This window comes from Nipponia nippon, unplaced genomic scaffold (genome assembly GCF_047370975.1).
Source record: "Nipponia nippon isolate SJK-2023a ecotype South Korea unplaced genomic scaffold, ASM4737097v1 scaffold_17, whole genome shotgun sequence".
Classification (NCBI taxonomy): domain Eukaryota; kingdom Metazoa; phylum Chordata; class Aves; order Pelecaniformes; family Threskiornithidae; genus Nipponia; species Nipponia nippon.
In genome coordinates this window covers 7025358-7043580 of record NW_028262333.1, presented here as the reverse complement: position 1 = coordinate 7043580, position 18223 = coordinate 7025358, and the positions used below count along the sequence as shown (strand labels likewise).

Below are 18223 nucleotides of genomic sequence, written 5' to 3'. Positions count from 1 at the left end.
AGTTTTTCTTTGCATGCTTTGCAAGCTTTCAAAGGCTGTGACGCTCGGTTTGATAAACACCGCTTGCTAGAAGGGGAGCATTAACTCACAGGTGCCCACAGAAAAGGTGGCTGCCAAGCCAGCCGCAGCGGGGGAGACCCGAGCACCATGCCCCGGCAGTGCCACGCGGAGCCGGTCTCTGTCACCACACAGCTGCCAGGCCCAGCTCTCGCCAGGCATTAGCAGCCTGAGATGGCCAGGTCAGGCTGCAGCCGTGACCGGACGGACAAACTGAACAGGCTTTTACAAACACTTGCAACACGCTGTTTTGCCAATACCTTTTCTTTTGCCCAAGAAGCTACACCAATACCCCGACAGCTACCGCAGCGAGCACCGCAGGGTTTCCGTCTGACAGCCTGTCCCTGCACTGTCGCTCCTCCAGCCCAGAGCCCCTCCTGGAGCCCCGCTGCCCAGCTCGCCCGCAGGGCACAGCTTCCCACCACCCCTGCCCAGCAGCAGCAGCCTGAGGAAGAAAAAAGCCAACCAGCAACACAAGTTGTTTGAAGGAACAACTTTTTTTTTTTAATAAAGTGTACAAAGTAGTAAAACTCCTTACACGAGGTGCTGTGACAGCTGTTATAGAGATGATTCGGGCTCCCCCCTGGGCCTTGTGGTGAAACGCTGATGAGCGTTGGGTGGTGACGAAGGACATGAACACGACACAGACCCACCTGCCCCACCAGCTCCCGTGAACCTGCCCTCCCCGTCCCACACCGCGCCTCCGGCCGGCCCCCGCCACTTCGCCTGCCTGGCCGCTTCGCCCATGCCGGGTCGTTCCCGCTGTCCCACACCGCGGCATCCCACACGCGTTCAACACGAACAACACACTGAACCGAGCGACCTGTCTGAGCGGCATGCATACAGAAAGGAAGAGTGAAAACACAATCCGACCTAACCCACAACAACAACAACAGAATTTTAAGGCTATGCATAAAACAAAATGAAGCAATATCTTTAAAGCTAGGTAGCAAGTAGCAGTTGTGAAACATAAGGCTTGAGGCTTATTGATTCTTCAGAACAGGTTTATTTGCTTTTCCTTCTTAAACACCAATGTACCATTTTTCTTCCTTTGCTTGAACAGGGATTTCGTTTCCTTATCGGCAGGGACATTTAACTCAGGGAGGTTATGTTGGAGCGGCCTCCTGGGGGCGCGACGATGCGCTTGCTCGCTGAGCGAACACCTTCATCAACCTGGGTACCTGGGAGAGGACAAGAAAGCACAAAGGGAAGGGGGAAAGCAAAGTTAAGAGCATTTTCTTCACAGGACTGAGCAGTCAGGCAGCCTGGGGTCTCACTGAAGGGCCTCCCAAGGCTGTCTACAGCAACCTGCTCCCTCTCCAACTCCAGTAACAACCCCAAGAGCAGCAGTGGCTTGAACGCCTCTGTAGACACTCCTCCGTGAACAGACCCACCCAGCAAGAGCAGGGTCTGATGCTGCCTGCACGTCCATGGCCACCGTCTGCCTTGTTTCTACTTCAAGGTGCAGCAGAGTGGAGGGCCAGCTCCAGCCACATCCTTCAATGGACACGCAGGGTCTCACCCTGCCTTGCTCTGCTCTCGTGCTCAACTTGCCCCAGGCCATCTCCCAGCTGCCCCCCGCCCCAGGACAGGGGCTGGGACAGTGTGGCTAGTGGCTCTGTGCTCTCCCAGCCCAGCCACCGCGTGTGTTCACCTGACAGGCTGAATCCAGACTGATGGAGGTTCCTGACGGGGGGTGTCTGCCGCGTGGGGGACCCCCTGGTTGACCCCGCAGGGGTGCCCCCCTTGGGGGTGGTGGTCAGGTCAAACACGGGTCCGTCATACATACCCCGGGGCACAGCATGCATCTCTGCCATCTGTCACAGGAGAGAAGAGGACAGTGACACTTGTCTGCTCCTAGGGAACATCCTGCCATGGCAGCATCATGCTCCAGCGATCCTTGGCTCCCCAGTCCCACTGCAGAGGCAATTCACACTGCCAGCCCTGTGCCCCTCCGTTCTGCATGCCCAAGACCTCCCTGCAGCGTTGAGGCCTGGAGCAGCCCCACCGCCCACCTCCTGTGTGATGGCCTCCCTTCACCCCTACCCTGCAAAGCGTGCAGAGCCCAGTGCAACAGGCAATCCCTCAGCACGGGTTTATGCTGCATGGAGGGGGAAGAAGAAGGCCATTTTGCCCAGTCTCTTTGTTTTTAACTCAGCACTTCCCTCCAGACTCCTGCAGCAGGACAGCAACAAGGGCAGGCATCACCCACTGTTGACCCAGCCAACCATCTGCCTCCAGTGGTGGCACACCATCAACACTAAGGTCAAAGCTCTCTACCCAAGCCTTAACTATCCCAACTGTAGGTTCAAAATACACCACTTTTTGCAGCACTGTTTCCAGGGTCCAGCGAGAACAGCAGAGGAAAACCCATCAGTTATTAGGGAAAAGGGCAATTTGGGCTAACAGTGTCCCAACTCTTTCTCCTGGCATCCCTGTCTCCTCACCTTCCTCCTGGCTTTGATGCGCTTGTAGACATAGTCAGGGAAAGGGCTGCTGGGCAGGAAGCGTCCAGTCCCCTGGGTCACATGCAGGTTGCCGTCTTCCAGCATGATCTTCCCCTGGCATATGACAACCAGCGGGGCTCCACGTAGCTCCATTCCTTCAAAGATGTTGTATTCAGCCGCCTGCAGCAACCAGGAGATGATGGTCAGGAGGGACAGGAGCACTGCCTGCCCGCTCAGGGCTGTTTAGTCCCCACACCTCGCTGCCAAAGTCACCAGTGCAGGGACAGGACACTAACAGCCTTGCCTGCCCCAGAGGCCTCCTTTAGTTCACTAGTCCATCACACAGAACCCACCAGAGCTCCCAACATGAACCAGGACCTGCTGCTTCAGAGCTCGGTGTGAGCAAGGACTCCAACAGAGGAGAGCAGGACCTAGGCTTGAGGTAAGGCATGAACAGAGCACACTGACAAAGCCAGGAAAAATCTGTACCTGGAAGAGGAACCCAGATAAGGAGAAATGCGTGTCCTTACACCTGCATGGGCCAGGCTCAGAAGAGCAACACAGCAGGGTAAGAAAAGCCCCATGTGCAGAACCCAAGGCTCACAGACATCCTACCCCACAGTCACAGCTGGCATCGCCCAGAGCCTGGACTCAGTCCCTCCTCCTCAGAGCCCAGCGCAGCAGGGCAGCACCAAGCTCCCAGCAACCAGGGAGCCTTTATACAGTGCTACTCGCACCCCACCTCCAGCATTCCCACAGACGAGCAGAGGGCTTACAGACTGATGGGTTTTTGCCGTGACGATCTTCACTGCGTCAGGATCCCATATAACCAGATCGCTGTCCGAGCCCACCGCTATTCTCCCTTTCCGTGGGTACAGGTTGAAGATTTTTGCAGCATTAGTGCTCGTCACAGCCACAAACTGGTTTTCATCCATCTTTCCTGTGGCCTGCTCAGACACAAAGAGAACTAAGTGCTCTTTTGGGGAAAGGGAGAGTAAGAGCCCTGGGAAGCACCAGACCCACTCCCACCCAAGCCACTGGCTGGCTGGGCCCAGACCACTGCAGCTGATCTTACTATTGGCACCAGACAGACCAAAAACTGGGGGCGTAGTCACAGCTCCTGGCTGTTCACCCTGAACCTGCGACAGCTGCCTCTCCTGCTCTGGCTTGTTTTGACTCTCAAAGCCAGGAAGGAGACAGGCAGCTGAGTGCCCAGCTCTGCAGGGGTGAGAACACGGGTGTCTGAGGTGCCCATCAACCCTGCCAGCTCTGCCCTCTCCTTGGCATGACTCTTACCACTGCCTTGTCCCAGATGACAGACATTCGTTCCTCTATGCCGTTGGTCCCTTCTGGGATCGCTGTGAAGTTGTCTTTTCCAATTGCTTTCTGTGCGGTGCTGAAGGTACAGTGGGCACTTCCCGAAACCTGCAGGTCACCACTGAGGGGTGGTGGTAACAAAAGCGTCATCAGCTGTTCCGCGGTCAGACAACAGCAGGAACGCGAGGGACATGGATCTCCTCGGGGCACAGGCAGCCCCTGGCTCAGCTCTGTTTTACTCTGCATCCCCGTTTCTACAGCCCCTCAGTCCGAAGACTTCCACCCGACTCGGCCCCTGTGGCAGCCACGTCACCTGGGGGTGCAGGGGCAAGAGAGCTCTGCCACACCGTGCTGGCCGCCTGGGGCACAGACAGCATCCTGCACACAAGCGGAGTCAACAGCTCAGCTCCTGGGGAAAACACCCTGGGGAACAGGGCAGCCTTGGTGTCAAGCCAACAGATGTCCTTCCATACGAGACTCCAACATTTGCAGTAACACAAAGGGAAAAGACATCTCAGGTCTGCTTGGGAGAGCAGCCTTTCTGCCACCCGGGGTGGAAGAGGCCTCTCCACCCAAGGACTGTACCCCACAGCCAGCCCTTCCGTGCCCTGCGTGCAGCATCACCCCTGTCTCTGGGCGAGGCAACATGGTTGCAGGAGCGGGCTTACATGGGGCTGAGCCTGTGGGCTGCCCACCACTTGCACTGCCAACCTGCCCCAGCGAGGAGAGCACCTCAGCCCGGCTCCAGGGCTCTGGACTGAGATACGTCATCCGTGGGGCTCACCGAAGGCTCCTCTCAGCCCCGCGTGTACACTCGCAGCATGAGCTGCAGCAAGAGAAGCAGCCGGCAGCGCAGACCAAGAAGGTGTGCTTGCAAGTGCAGGCTGGCCCAAGCTACAGCATCTCTGCCACACCACTGCCACAAAAGCAAACGCCCTCCATGGCCCCATGCAAATCTGACAGTGGGACGAAGAGAGTCAGGACTCCCCAGAAGTAGCTCTCTCCAGGAGGCCCAGAAAAGCTTCCCTGCAACGCTCTACAGTGGCTGCTTCCCAATGCTGTTATCCAGACCCCTCTGCCCAGAAAGGGTCACCAGTTGGATAAGATGCCCTGACCCATCCCATTCCTGACAACGATGGCAGAGGGCAGGAACAGGCAGAGCCAGCGAGCTGCCAACAGGCAGGGCAGGGTGAGGAGCTGCCCATGGCTCCCTGGAAGTCACCCAGCCGCTGCTGGGTCCTCGGGGAGCAGGGGACAGGCAGGAGTTAGAAAGTCTTCGCTGCCAGGCAAAAGGAAGCAGACCAACGCAGGCCAGCTCCTGGCACTGCCTGCTTGTGGCCTCGAGCACCAGGCTCCCAGAGCAGCTGCACCTGAACCCAGGATGGCGCGGACACAACGGCTCTGCTCGGGGCTGCGAATCAGCCCTAATCCACTGGTAATCTCCATCTTCCTCTGATAATTTCTGCCATATGTCTGACTGACTGCACAGCCAGAGGCCCAGGCTGACGACACAACATGCTTCCTAATCTCCACCAGATTTGTCCCAGTGGAAGAAAACAAGCCGTCCAGCCCAGCTGGAGCCTCGCAGACTCTCCTCCTGCTGAAGCCTCACAGACAACGGAGCAGGAAAGATATCAGGACAGACACCTGAGGGCTGCAGGGACTCAGAAGTACTCTTGCCTCTCCTTTGAGGTCTGGGGTAAATTTGAAGTGGAAGGGAAAGATTAGAAACCCATTTCAGGAGCTGGGCTCACTTTTCCCTGCCAGTCCCTAAGACCTGCACCTATTTCATACGTCCAGACCGAGCAGAGGCACACCTTGCTCATTGACTACAGCAAAATCCAGGGTGAGCTGCATATTCAGACACCAAAGGCACCAGCATCTCTCTTAGGCCAGCCATGGCATCTCCACCCTGGCACAACCCAGGTTTATCCTAACATGCCCCTCTGCCGAGACACCTCTTACTGACCAGTCATCCCTTGCTCATCTAGTCAGAGATGTTTCCAGCATTACCTCAAAGGTCATTTCCATTTACAGCCCCCTCAGTGTCAGTCATCCCTGGCTAACACAGACCAGCCACCACGCACACGGTTCAGTGTGCACACACAGGGTGAGAGGGGCGTGCGAGTCACACGTGGCACGTGGACAGGGCCAGCAATCAGCTCTGCGTCCCTAGCTGCTGCGTGTGCCTTGCCAGTGAGAGGATGGAGTATAACTGTGAAAGGTCAAAGCAAATTGCTGAAGTGCTTTTATTGTTTGCTCTCTATTTCCAACAAATCGCTTCCCCGCCCCCTTGCCTTCAGGATGAAAAAAAGAACCTACCATCCCTGTCAGATGTGCATGAGCTGCCCTTAAAGGCCTCGTGCACTCTGCAGGCTGTACTACTGCTAACCTGTACAGGCATGAGAAAACCTCTGCTTTGTATTTGACTGGTGGGCCCGCACCGGCTTGTGACACCTGTAACCCCTCCACCTTCTCCTGCACCATCGCAACCCAGGCAGCCATTCCCCACCTCGCACGTGCAGAAGGGCTTCTCCAGTTTGGTGAACGCTTTCATTGACAAGTCTGTGTTAGCTCGTCCTCGTTTCTTTGCCTTCTTCAGGGCATTTAAAATGGTTCATGACTACGTGCCCTGGTATTTTTTTCATTACTGATGTTAAGCGTATGGTGCTTCCCCCATCCTCCCTCCAGTCTCAGGGATAAGCCACCATGGCTCTTAGTCAGAGCCATTTCATCAGTCAGCTTATTAAATACCTACAGTGAAGTGCTTCAGGTTGGCTAATGTCTATGCTGCCCAGGTACTCTGTAATCTCTTCCTTCCCTATTCGAGGCCAGGGTCCGCTTCTTCCCACTAGCAGCATCGCCCAGCAGAGCTGTCACTCACCTGGCCAGGAGGGAGTTGATGTAGTCAGGGGTTGTTGGGTCTGGGCTCAGAGGCGGAGAGACCACAAATGCCGCAGCCTTGGCCCAATTCTTGCTCCAGTAATGTGTCCCGTCGGTCCCGAGACTGGCCGTGATCGGCTCACCAAACACCACATTGCCTGGAAAAAGGGGACAGAAAGGATGCTGTTTTGGTGGAACCTAGAGGCATTCTCTGTTTCACAGCACTATCAACAGCCTGCCATGCCCAGAGGACACCGAGACCCACATCAGGCTGTCCCATGCTGCCTGCTCAGACCTCAGGTGCTGGGGCAGGCAGGAGGGACAGCAAGGCCCACATCGGTGTCAGGGGCGAGCCCTGCCCGCCATCATCATAGGGCCCTCCCGCCCAACGACACAGATCCTGCTGGTGCAGGGAGCGTGGCGCGGGAAGGCACAGCCGCAGAGCTGTGTTCCCCAGAAGACACCACAGAGAGGAACGATGCTGGCAACCTGGCCTCCTGCCCCGGCAGATGGCTGCTTCCCAGCCTGCCCCAGCCACACTCCTGGGAAGCACTGCTGTCCCTGCGCTGTAGCGGGGGGCATTTCATCCCGCTGACTTTCAGCCCAAGAGCGACAGCCACGTCTCAGAGCTGACCAGCAGTGCAGGCACACCTGGCAGGGGTCAGGCAATTTGATAAGAAATGACAGCCCGCAACAGGGCAGCAGACCACAGTGCAGCCCAACACTAAACCACGCTGGGCTGACGACCAAGCCTCTCACAATGTCCTTCATCGTCATCTCCTGTGCATTCCTCCTCCTTTATCCCTCGTAAATATTTACCACATGCCACCAAAGAGCTGGCAGGCTTGTCCCCCTCTCCTGTTCCTCACTCGCCTTCTGGTGCCCAACTCCAGAGAGAGGCCAGGAGAGAGGGCAGCAGCTGGTGACCAAGGGCTTTTTGGGGAGCAGGGCTTGTCATGCTGATAAACTAGGATGGGGACTGAGAAATTGTGCTTTTCTTTCCAAACACGCTCTACAGCCTGGGTGAGTGCTTCTGGGAGACACTTGTTATGTCCCACAGTTACCAACTCCACCAAGACCCTCTCTACAAATGCATTTTCTACATTTCCCCCACCCCAGCCTTTTTATAGAGGCTCACTGAACATGGCTGTGGACATGCACACCTACATGTGGGGAGTCCCTGTGCTCCACCACCAGCGACAAATGGAGCCCCCCAGCCACCTGAAAAGGCACCCAGGCACCCCCGAGGGGCCAGCACTTCAAAGGGAGGCCAGGGCTATATGCCGCAGCGCAAACCACTTGCATGTGGATCAGACGAGTCTCCTCAGAGAGCCCTTCACAGCCGCAGACAAACTTTGGTGTTTAAAGCACTGCTCCTACCTGTGACCCACATGTTGATGTTACCTGATGCGAGAACAGGAGGTGGCTCCATGTGGCCTGGTGCAGTGTCCCTGTGCCCTTCACAAGTTGGGTAAATCCCCGAACTAGCTGCTCCCCAGCAGAAGGGGAAGCACCGGACTGCACTCGAGGCACAGTGGTGGTCTTAGCAAAACCACCATGAGGACATGGGGACCACTGAATCCAGCTGTCCCGGATCCCAGCGGCAACAGCAAGGCTCTGTGCAGCAGCAGCTGCCACTCACCTTTTTTTCTGGCTTGCGAGATGAGGTCAGCAGCGCTTTTGCTCATCACTTTAGTTACATAGAGAGGACAGTTGGTCTGGCTGGCAATAGTGATGGCCCGGAAGACAGCTTCTGCTTCCAGCTGGAAGAGAGAATGGCACATGGCTGCAGAGGAGCGCTGGGCGGGTAGGGAAGAGCCCCTGCTCCTCTTGGCACACCATGGATCGCTGCGGACACCCTGTGCCCTCGCTCTTACCCTTGATTCCCCAAAGGCAGGTTAATCAGGGAGACCTGCCGGGGAAGGTCCAGTCTCCCTAGGGCCCGGCCCACCCGCAGGCTACAGCCACACAATGCTCAGCAGGGGAGCGCTGCCTGGACCGTGCTCAGGGGCCAGCGCAGAGCTGCATCTGCTGTTTTTTCCACTGCCTGGTTCCAACAACACCAACAGCCAGACGAGCCCAGGGACTGCTGCCTGCGCCTGACAGCACAGCTCACAGGCTGACGCCAGACAGCAAAAGGGTCTGCCCCTTCAGAGCACTCACTGCTCCAGGCTCTCCTGCGGCTGCGTTTGGTTTGACCAAATGTCACTGTCGTGATTTAACCCCGGCCGGCAACTAAGCACCACCCAGCCGCTCACTCACTCCCCCCCGGTGGAATGGGGGAGAGAATCAGAAGGATGAAAGTGAGAAAACTCGTGGGTTGAGATAAAGACAGTTTAATGGGTAAAGCAAAAGCCGTGCACGCAAGCAAAGAAAAACAAGGGATTCATTCACTCCTTCCCATGGGCAGGCAGGTGTTCAGCCCTCCCCAGGAAAGCAGGGCTCCATCACGCCTAACGGTTACTTGGAAAGACAAACGCCATCACTCTGAATGTCCCCCCCCTTCTTCTTCCCCCAGTTTATATACTGGGCATGATGCCATACGGTGTGGCATAGCCCTTTGGCCAGTCTGGGTCAGCTGTCCTGGCTGTGCCCCCTCCCAGCTTCTTGTGCACCCCCAGGCTACTCGCTGGTGGGATGGGGTGAGAAGCAGAAAAGGCCTTGACTCTGTGTAAGCACTGCTCAGCAAAAACTAAAGCATCCCTGAATTATCAACACTGTTTCTAGCACAAATCCAAAACACAGCCCCATACTAGCTACTATGAAGAAAATTAACTCTGCCCCAGCCAAAACCAGCACAGTCACCCTGCCTGCAGCTGGGGTGCAGCGAGCTCTGCGCTGGCAGGCTGTTTGCATCGGGGTCTGGCTGTCCTGTGATGCAGCTGCTGCTCGTCCCAGCCTGCGGACACCCGCCCTGTGCTTCACTGTCCTGCTGTTAGCAGACGGTGGATTTCCATCACCAGGGATATCTTTGGACTGTTACATCAGCTTGTGTTCAGCCTGAGCTCAACCCCACTCTCTAAGTGTTTGCTCTACAGTTTGGCTTCAAGCTTCGGCATGAGAAAGCTCAAAACAGAAGCCTTAAAAAGACAACGTACCAATCAGCTAGCTCCCGGGGGAGGCCGGGACTGCCAGCTGCAGGGAACGCAGTAACCGCCTGCGGGCCGGGCAGCTGCCGGGCAAGCTTAACTCTCCCAGTAGCAGGAGGAGCAGACCGCTGCACCCAGACACACATGCACCCATACACCCCTCGTACTTCTGCAGGCCTATTTGCTGCACAGTGAAAAGAGGTTTATCTCTTCTGCTTAAAGACTCTTTAAACAGAAATTTAAACCAGAAAACATTTTTATCAGTGCACTTATGGACTCGAGTAATTGACGGGGTTTAACATGTGGACAGGAGCAAACAGAGCCATCACTGAATACTCTTCGCAGCAGGTTACAATCTGGAGCAGCACCATCCTGCCCTACCAAATCACCGTCATCACCCGACAGAAGAGCATGTCTTTAACCCCCACAGAGGTCGCGCCGGGACAGAGCAGACCCACAGAGCTATGGACCACCTTCCCAGTGCTTTGCCATCAACCTGCAGGCTTTATGGAGGGTAGCAGGGTCATTTGTGCTCTACCTAACGTTTTCCCAGGTAGAGGATGTTCTAGAAGAGGGACACTTTATTTTCAAAGGCAATGAGATCTGGATTTGGCTGAACAGATGGTATCTAGAGCCTTCTTGTGCTGTTCTCAGTTGCCTTATGCTTTAATGACATTTCAAGATCAAACACTCAACAATGTTTTACCGGCTTCGGACAAGAACAACTGCAGTGCTGTCTTACGATAATAGGACAGTTCTCAAATCCTGGCACAACCACAGCATCCCGTAATCGCGGGTTAGCTTGCCAACTACTGGCAATGGGTCCAGAGCCATAAAAATAAATGGCAGTTTACACACAGAGCAACTCTGATCTACTGTATTTGACGCCGAGTCTCTTCCCTGTATAGAAAAATGCTTTACAGTCTCATACTTTAAAGAGAATAAGCACTGTATTACACTAGGCTATATGTGTTGCTACCAGACATAATACAGTCAACTTCTTACACTTTCAATTTAAGCCAACTGATTTTACTTCCAGCAGACCCTGAAGTACAAATCTGACCCTGTGCTCCCCTGCTCAGCTTTGTTATTGTACCAAATTCCTATTGTTTTCTTCTTTCACGTGCTGTGGAAAGTTAAAAGCACCTCTCAGCAGGGAGCTATCTCAAGAAAACCTATCTAAAATTAGACTCAACTCAGATTAACGGACCAAACAGAAAAATACCCTGTGAGCTAAAATTAGAAGTAATCTAATTAGTGTCTTGACAATGATTTGTAACCAGGAAATTCCCCCTCTCCTTCCCTCCCACTCCTTCCACCAATGGCTTTGTCTGTCTGATTCTGAAACACACTTTAGACCCTAAGCAGAGATTAAGCAGGAAGAGGCTGGAATCTGTCTGCACTCAGACAGACATGAACAGCGAATTTTCAGAGGACCTAAAACTCACCATTTGATTCTTCTCAGGCTTCTTACAGCCGTGGAGTCACCTATACAAGACAAATGCCCCCAAACCAACCCCAAATGTTGCTACAGCCACACAGATCTTTTTGTTGATTGATTAATCTCTGGGAGACTTGAGCAAGACTGAAAAACGTTGTCACAAACGTGCACCTCACTCTTTCCTGAGCTGATGATGAACAAGACGGTATTGCCTGTATAAACGGATACCCATGGATGCATACACACACACCCCCTGCCCCTCATGCTTGCTTGGCCCCACTAAATACAGTAAGCCCTACTGGGACTTGTGGGGAAAGCTCTTCAGCGCAGCAAGGCTGGTACTGTCCTTTGCATCTTACCTCCTCAGGTCTGCTCAGCACATGGCCCTCGGGGCCGGTTATTCCCATCTCCAACATCCTGGTTTGTTCCTAGGACATCGAAAGGACAGAGGGACATTAGAAGACTGTAAAACTATCAACCGCACAGAAAAGGAGATCCCTCCTGTGCCAAGCCCTTCCCTTGGGACTGCCACCACCCTATGTCCTGTGGGACCACCGTGCACCGTGAGAGACTGCTGCACCCTCAAGGGGTTTGAGAGAGAAAGAGGGAGGATGGGGTAACGGGAGTGCTTGGCGGGAGCGTGGACACCGACTGAAACCTCTTCAATGAAACAAGCACAGTGTGGAGGAAAAAAGGGTACAAAACTCCCCAGCTCCATGAACAGCACTTGATGTTTACAGTCCCTTTCCAAGGCCCTCCCTGGCTCCCCTGCTGAAAAGCAAGTAGCCTGAGTAGAAACTATTGAGAAAACAATCATTAAAGGCAATAAAAAAATTCTCCTCCCAACGTTACTCCTGGGTCCCCAGTGCTGTTTAATCATTTGGATATCAGCAAGTGCTAAATCCTGTCCTATGTCAACTTCTGTAGTAGCTGGTGGTGTGAGGTGTTGGTTCCTGTATTAACAGTATCCCGAGTATTTTGCTGTTATAAATAAGGACCACGGATAATTGTGTGTGTGTATGTGTGCATGCCGCATGCACTGGCCTGCCTATCTCCCATCTGTACCCTAGAGATGTCTCTCGTATTCCCTCATTTCAAACATCTCCCTTTGGCAGAGGTCAAAGGAAACATGCAGGGGGGCTTCACGGTCTGCCCTGACCAAGGCACGCGGGGATCCTTCTGACCCTCACACCTTTATCCACATGCTGCCAGGGCCTGGGGCAATGCACATGTTTGCTCCCACCCAACACCTGGCCTTGACTTGCAGAAACCACCTGCAGTTGCACAACAGGCAACATTTCTCCAAGAGGTGTCGGGGGGGTGTGAAGTGGATGCACAGCAGCAGTAATAGTAAGCCTGTAAGCAAGCAGTTTTATGCACTTTTTCTTGTGTCTTGTAGAGTACTGAGCATATTATGGGGATTAAATAATGTCACCAATCTGTGTCAGGACTGTGTAACTCCAGCAACGATAACAGATGTGTTCACAGCTGTTGGAGGAGTGTATCAAAGGATGAGGCTGCACAGAAGTGCTGTGTGTTACCTCCTCTGACACCTTCTCTGCTGCAGTGAAAGTGCCAAGCAAAGACTTGACAATACCCTTCTCACATCTTGCTCTTCACCCACCACCTACAGCATGTCAGAGTCTGAAGTCTGGAGCTCTGCTCACGTCCTATTTCTGTTCAAGCCATGCATCAGATCTCTTCCCCTGCAACCTCCTCTCCTATGTTGACCAAACTCTGGAGAAACACACAGTTGCCAGGACCATTGAAAGTAAAATGGACTGAAATGGGGAATGCAGAAGACAAATCCTCTGCCTTCTTCCTGGGAACCACCACCAGCGGGTGACCACAAGCATCACGTCTCTGTGCTAACAACACGCTGAGCCCCACACCAGCCTGTGATGTTTCAATCAGTCCTGACAGAAGGAAGCAATTCCCAGGGCTGTGAAGTGCTACCAACTAATAGTTTGGGGACATTTTGTGGTTAAGCTGGTGCTGAAGTAGAGGTAAACTCTAGCCAAGACAATTCCTCTGACCACTCTTTTTTTCATGTGAAAGAGCCATCCAATTGTGCGCTGCAACTCTAAAAAGTCCAAAGAAAACCTGATTCTTGTAATCTGAGAGAATGTTCGAAGAATGACCTCTTAGTTCACACTCCTTCAACTCCCAAGAATGAGAGAGACAGGAAAAAACAAGTAGTTGCAGAGCATAACTGAGCAATGTCTTCTCTGTCTTAATGAAAATCAAAACATTTGGACTTTCTCTCATCCAGCACCAATTACAACACAGCAGGCCAATACAGCCTACCCACTTGAACACCAAACCACATCCCTCATAACAATTCCCTTGCAAATTCAGCTCCATTAGCCGGCTGCTTGCTTACAGCAAGGAGAAAATTCTTCTCTTGCCGCGGCACTTTTCAATACACTTTAATTCCCTTAGCTGATTATGTGCAAGGCAAAGGACTCTGCCTCTCCCCGCCGAAAAAGAGCTGCGGTTGGACTGAACCATAGCTGATGGCTCACGCTCTTCCATTTAGATAATCACTAATTCACTATTTCAGATTTGCGTATGCACCACATATTCACAGCAGAAAATTCTGGTAAATTTGATATCGCTGCTGAGCAGCAAAGAGATCACCTTTCAAAAGATGCCCATGCAGCTTTAGAGGCGTTTTGCCAATGCCCCACACCGAATCTGCCTGGGATGGATTTTCAGTCCCCACATACCAAAGAGCAGTTAGTTACCTGTGCAATTATATCTCCATTTTCAGCATGAACTTGAGCTATGGCACCCAGCTCTGCCAGGCAGCTGAATATCTCATACAGCTAAAACAGAGACAAGAAAAAATGATTACTGAGCAGACAGACTGCCCTGGCCTGTGCATGGCCTTGGCACCCCGCATGGCCCTTCAACCGATGGCCCTGGCAGCGGCAGGGCCTGGCACGGGTGCACTGGGACCAGCTCTGGCTGTGCCGGGTGGTGCTCTCCAAAGTCTGCAGCCACCAGTGGATGCTCTCAGTGGTCTCCACACCAGACCTCTGCTACCTGCAGCACAGGAGCCTGACCGGCCCGTGGCTGGCACACTGTGCCTGCAGCCCAGGGGCAGCCCTCCAAAGGCAGCAAGGGCAGAGGAGAGGAGCCGCGAGGCCCGGCCAGGTGCAGCAGCTGCCTGCTGCCCTGCGTCCAGCGTGGCTGCCGTCCCCCCCGCCGCCCCTCGCATCAACACAACCAAGGCAGAGAAGGGGGTCTCACCTCCGTGTTTGACATCTGGTACAAATCCTTGTAAGCCATGTACACCATGAAGGAGTTAACTCCTAGGGGCAGAGCAGAAAGGAGAGAGGGGTGAGCTGGGTGCTCTCCCGGAGGGTCCCAGCCAGGCTGCCTGCTCTGGGCTGCCTTCCCTGCCAGCTCATCTGCAGGGCACAACTCCCGCTCATGGGCGTGCAGGATCTCCGCAGGCACTCAACAGCAAGAGGAGGGACGACAGCACAGTCACCCCTTGCCGTCCCCTCACTGCGGGGTGGTCCCGGTGGAAGGATGTGGCTCGCCAAGGCCCGCGTGCGGGAGTGGTGGGCAGCAAACCTTTCTCTTGGACCATGGTGTGCAGCTCCTGCCGGACACGGTCGCTCCAGCGGGGGATGTCCACATGCAGCGCGTAGTCGCAGCAGGCCTTCCCATCAGCCCACTCCCGCCACCGCTCCAACGCCTCCACCAGGCTGGACTCGGGGTCCGGCACCACATGGTCCACTGCAGAGGCACAGCGGGGGCAAGGGGTGGGCAAGGGCTCCCCGCTCAGGCTACCCCACCACAGCCCTGCATGCTGCCAGGCATCTCCATGATCCCAGGCTCGTATCCTCAGCAGCTTCAGGGCAGCTCTGAAGGGGTCCCCATCACCTCCGCAACATGCCCGGGCTCCTCCAAGTGCATTTATCGGAAGGGAAGCACACAGAGCCTTTGCTTAACAGCCTTTGGCACAGGACCAGGGGCTTTTAGAGGCTTCTGCTGAGAAATCAGCTGAACGCTGAAGGGCCTTATCCTTCCTCACCCCCACGTCCACCCTGTTAACACATAGCCTCCTCCCATGCTGCAATACTAATGCACCTTTTATTGCCTACCATGTAATCCCCATGCCCTGCCACAGCCCATTTCACACAACTTATTTTTTCAGCCCAGGGGGAAGGAGAACCGGTGGGGGGAGGGCAAGAAACCCAGTCCTTTACTGGAAGGATCAACAGTTGCTCCTGCATCCCAAGAAACCCTGCAGTGCACACAGCTGTGACCGCTGCACAGCAGTAATACCAGTACCTCAAACCAGTGCACAGCTATGGCCTTCTCCAGGGAAGGACCTCAGAACTCCCTTTCCTTTTTCGTTAGCACTGTTTATTTCTGAGCAGTGCGGGATGCCAGGACATTGCTCTGTTCCTCTGCTTAGAGTCATCTGAGCACCATGCTGCCCTATTTTTATTTAACGGGGAAAAAAAGTTATGCCATTGCTCCTTTTTGAGGGTCCCAGGGGCACCAGTGTCTGCAGACAATGAAGCACTGCAGAACACAGGATCTGCAAGGGCAAGGGGTCCTATGCAAATCTCTTGTCCCACCACTTCAGTATTACTAAGGATCCCAAAGATTCATCCCACTCCTCACTCTCTGGACTGCATTGACAGAGATCACAGAAAAGATGAGCGCACTGTCATGGACCTTTAAAGCAAAGAAGACCGAGAAAAGCAAAGAGAAAAAGAAATAACTGGGCAACAATCCAAGAGTGCTGAGTGCTGTCACATACAGGACCTGCCTGCTGCACTCACTGATCATGGTGGTTCCACCAGCCAGGGCCGCTTTTGTCCCTTGGAAGAAATCATCCACTGCTGTCATCCCCTTGTATGGCATCTGCAGGCGAGTGTGGACATCAATTCCTCCAGGGATCACCATCTTCCCATTGGCTTCTATGGTTTTGACCCCTCCAGGGACAATCAGATTGTCTCCAATCTGCCTGATGAGATCATACCAAGATGGTGAGCCACACACAAAGGAAAACCAGCCACAGTATAACCAATGAACAGTTCACCTAGGGAGCAGCCAGGTCAGCTCTTCCCACCAGCAGAAATGCCCGATTCCTTCCCGCTCCCACACCTGGGCTTGCAGGAGCCAGCAGAGTGAAACCATCTCACTCTGCAGCAAAATGCAGGATTGTCTGGCTTGCTTAAACCCACAACTTGCATAGTCCAGGGGTGGCTGCCATCTGTCCGAATGCTCTGATGGTGTCTGTGATGGCACCTGCTGTCTGGGGCAGGCACTGAGTTGGGGTAGCTGGGGAGTGTGGTCTGATGGGCATGCAGATCTCTGCAGTGGATGATGAGAAGCTGCCTAGGACATTTCATACTCCACAGACTCATGAGTCAGGATCCTGCAAGCGTTTCCAGCGTAGCAGTCCTACCTGTTCACCCAGGGTGCACGCTCACAAAACCCGACACCAGCCCTGCTTCCAGTAAGCCGCACCCCTAATCTCTCTTCTCCCCCGTCCTTCTGCCCACCTTAAGTAAGGCTCAAGTCTGAGGCTTACTTACAGAGAAAGATGATTTCCCAGCATAATGCCACAGCTGCTAGGCCAGCTCAGGGCTCGTCAGGGACTTGTAATGCTGCTCACAGCCCAAAGTCCCGATGGTAAAGGGAAGCCTCCCTCCGGGGAGCTGGGGAGGAGCTCACAAAGTGCACACCATGGCTGGCTGCAGCCCGGCTGGGCTCGCGGCACAGCCTGGAAGCACTGGGATCACTCTCTTCCCAAGGAGCGCAGATAGAGTCCTCCCCTCTCACATGGTCTCCTTCACGCCCCTGAAGGACATCTTTGCTATCAGCAGGGCCACGCTGTGGTGAAGGCAGCTAAAATCCCAAGTACCTAAAAATATCTTCTGAAAACAGGAAACCTAAAAAGTTCCAGTATACATCTACTCGTAACTTAAAATACCATTACAGTCCTCTGGAGTTTGTGCTGTTCTAGCACATGACATTCTCTTCCCTAGACATACCCAGCCCTCCCGCAGGCCAGGTCACCTGAACCTTAGGACTCCCTTCACTCAGCCCCCCACCCCCTCAATCCCTTTATCTGCCCATATGTAGCACTCAGCCTTCAAATCTCTTCTTTCAGAAATCCTATTTTCATCAAGCCTTCCTCAGTCCTCCCTGATAAATCAAGATAAAAGACAACTTGTTTTTAGTGGAAAACTTCTGATTTCCTTGACAGACTGGGGAGGTAAAAGAGGAGCAAATTCCTTAGTCACTTTGCAGGTTTTTTCCCTGTGGACAGAACTGCTCGCTCCAGTGTCCTCACAGCAATAAACCAGCAGCTCTTTCCACCGCTTTTATTGAGATCAATCCATCACCAAAGGATTTAAACTGCTCACTGTATTCTTACTAGAATTCACTTGCGAGAGCATTTCACTTCCAAGGCAATGAAATTCTGTGACCTCCAGGCTGCAGACGAGGCTAAGTGATTTGCCCAAGGATACCCAGAAAGTCTGTGCCATAGCAAGACCTGAAGCTGGCTCTGATCCCTGCCTGGGTACAAGTACTAGTCAATCACGAATGCTCTTGTCCACCAGCTAAAAACAGCCTCATAAAAATACAGTCCCACTTCTTGAAATACTTCTCTGCTGCTGGATTTTTAAAATATACCATCCCAGGAAGGCTGGATATTTTCCTCTGACCATAGAGCAAGCAATGCCTTTTCAAGTCCCTCTGCTATAAACCATCATGGTTCTTTCAATTCACCCAGCTTGGAGTTGGTCCCGACGTGATACACTTGCCACGTTTGAACTGCAGCCTTTAAACGATGGAGTTATTACTGCACCTCTGAAACACACACGAAGAAGCTGGGGGGCACCCAGAGGTTTGCCTGCAATCCCTGAAAATCTCAAGGGTGCAGATGACCTGCAGCCCAGCACTGTCCTTGTTAGTGCTAACAAATGGGATCTTGTGTGGGGTCATTCATA

The 18223-nt window shown here is 53.7% G+C and overlaps 1 protein-coding gene across 2 annotated transcripts in view; it reads right to left on the bottom strand.

Moving 5' to 3' along the window:
- Positions 1-582: 582 nt before the first annotated feature.
- Positions 583-18223, bottom strand: part of DPYSL3 (dihydropyrimidinase like 3) — a 43257-nt gene continuing 25616 nt past the window's right edge. Inside the window, exons 3-14 of one of the 2 annotated variants that reach the window (XM_087753664.1) lie at positions 16043-16227; positions 14820-14984; positions 14490-14551; positions 13982-14062; positions 11594-11662; positions 8347-8467; positions 6706-6862; positions 3801-3942; positions 3281-3451; positions 2505-2684; positions 1712-1874; positions 583-1238 (exon numbers count right to left, since the gene is read on the bottom strand). In XM_087753664.1, the coding sequence (XP_087609790.1) occupies positions 1150-1238; positions 1712-1874; positions 2505-2684; positions 3281-3451; positions 3801-3942; positions 6706-6862; positions 8347-8467; positions 11594-11662; positions 13982-14062; positions 14490-14551; positions 14820-14984; positions 16043-16227 (1585 nt within the window). In that variant the 3' untranslated portion in view covers positions 583-1149. The remainder of the gene's footprint in view (positions 1239-1711; positions 1875-2504; positions 2685-3280; positions 3452-3800; positions 3943-6705; positions 6863-8346; positions 8468-11593; positions 11663-13981; positions 14063-14489; positions 14552-14819; positions 14985-16042; positions 16228-18223) is intronic. The other variant, XM_087753665.1, reaches the window with a different exon arrangement.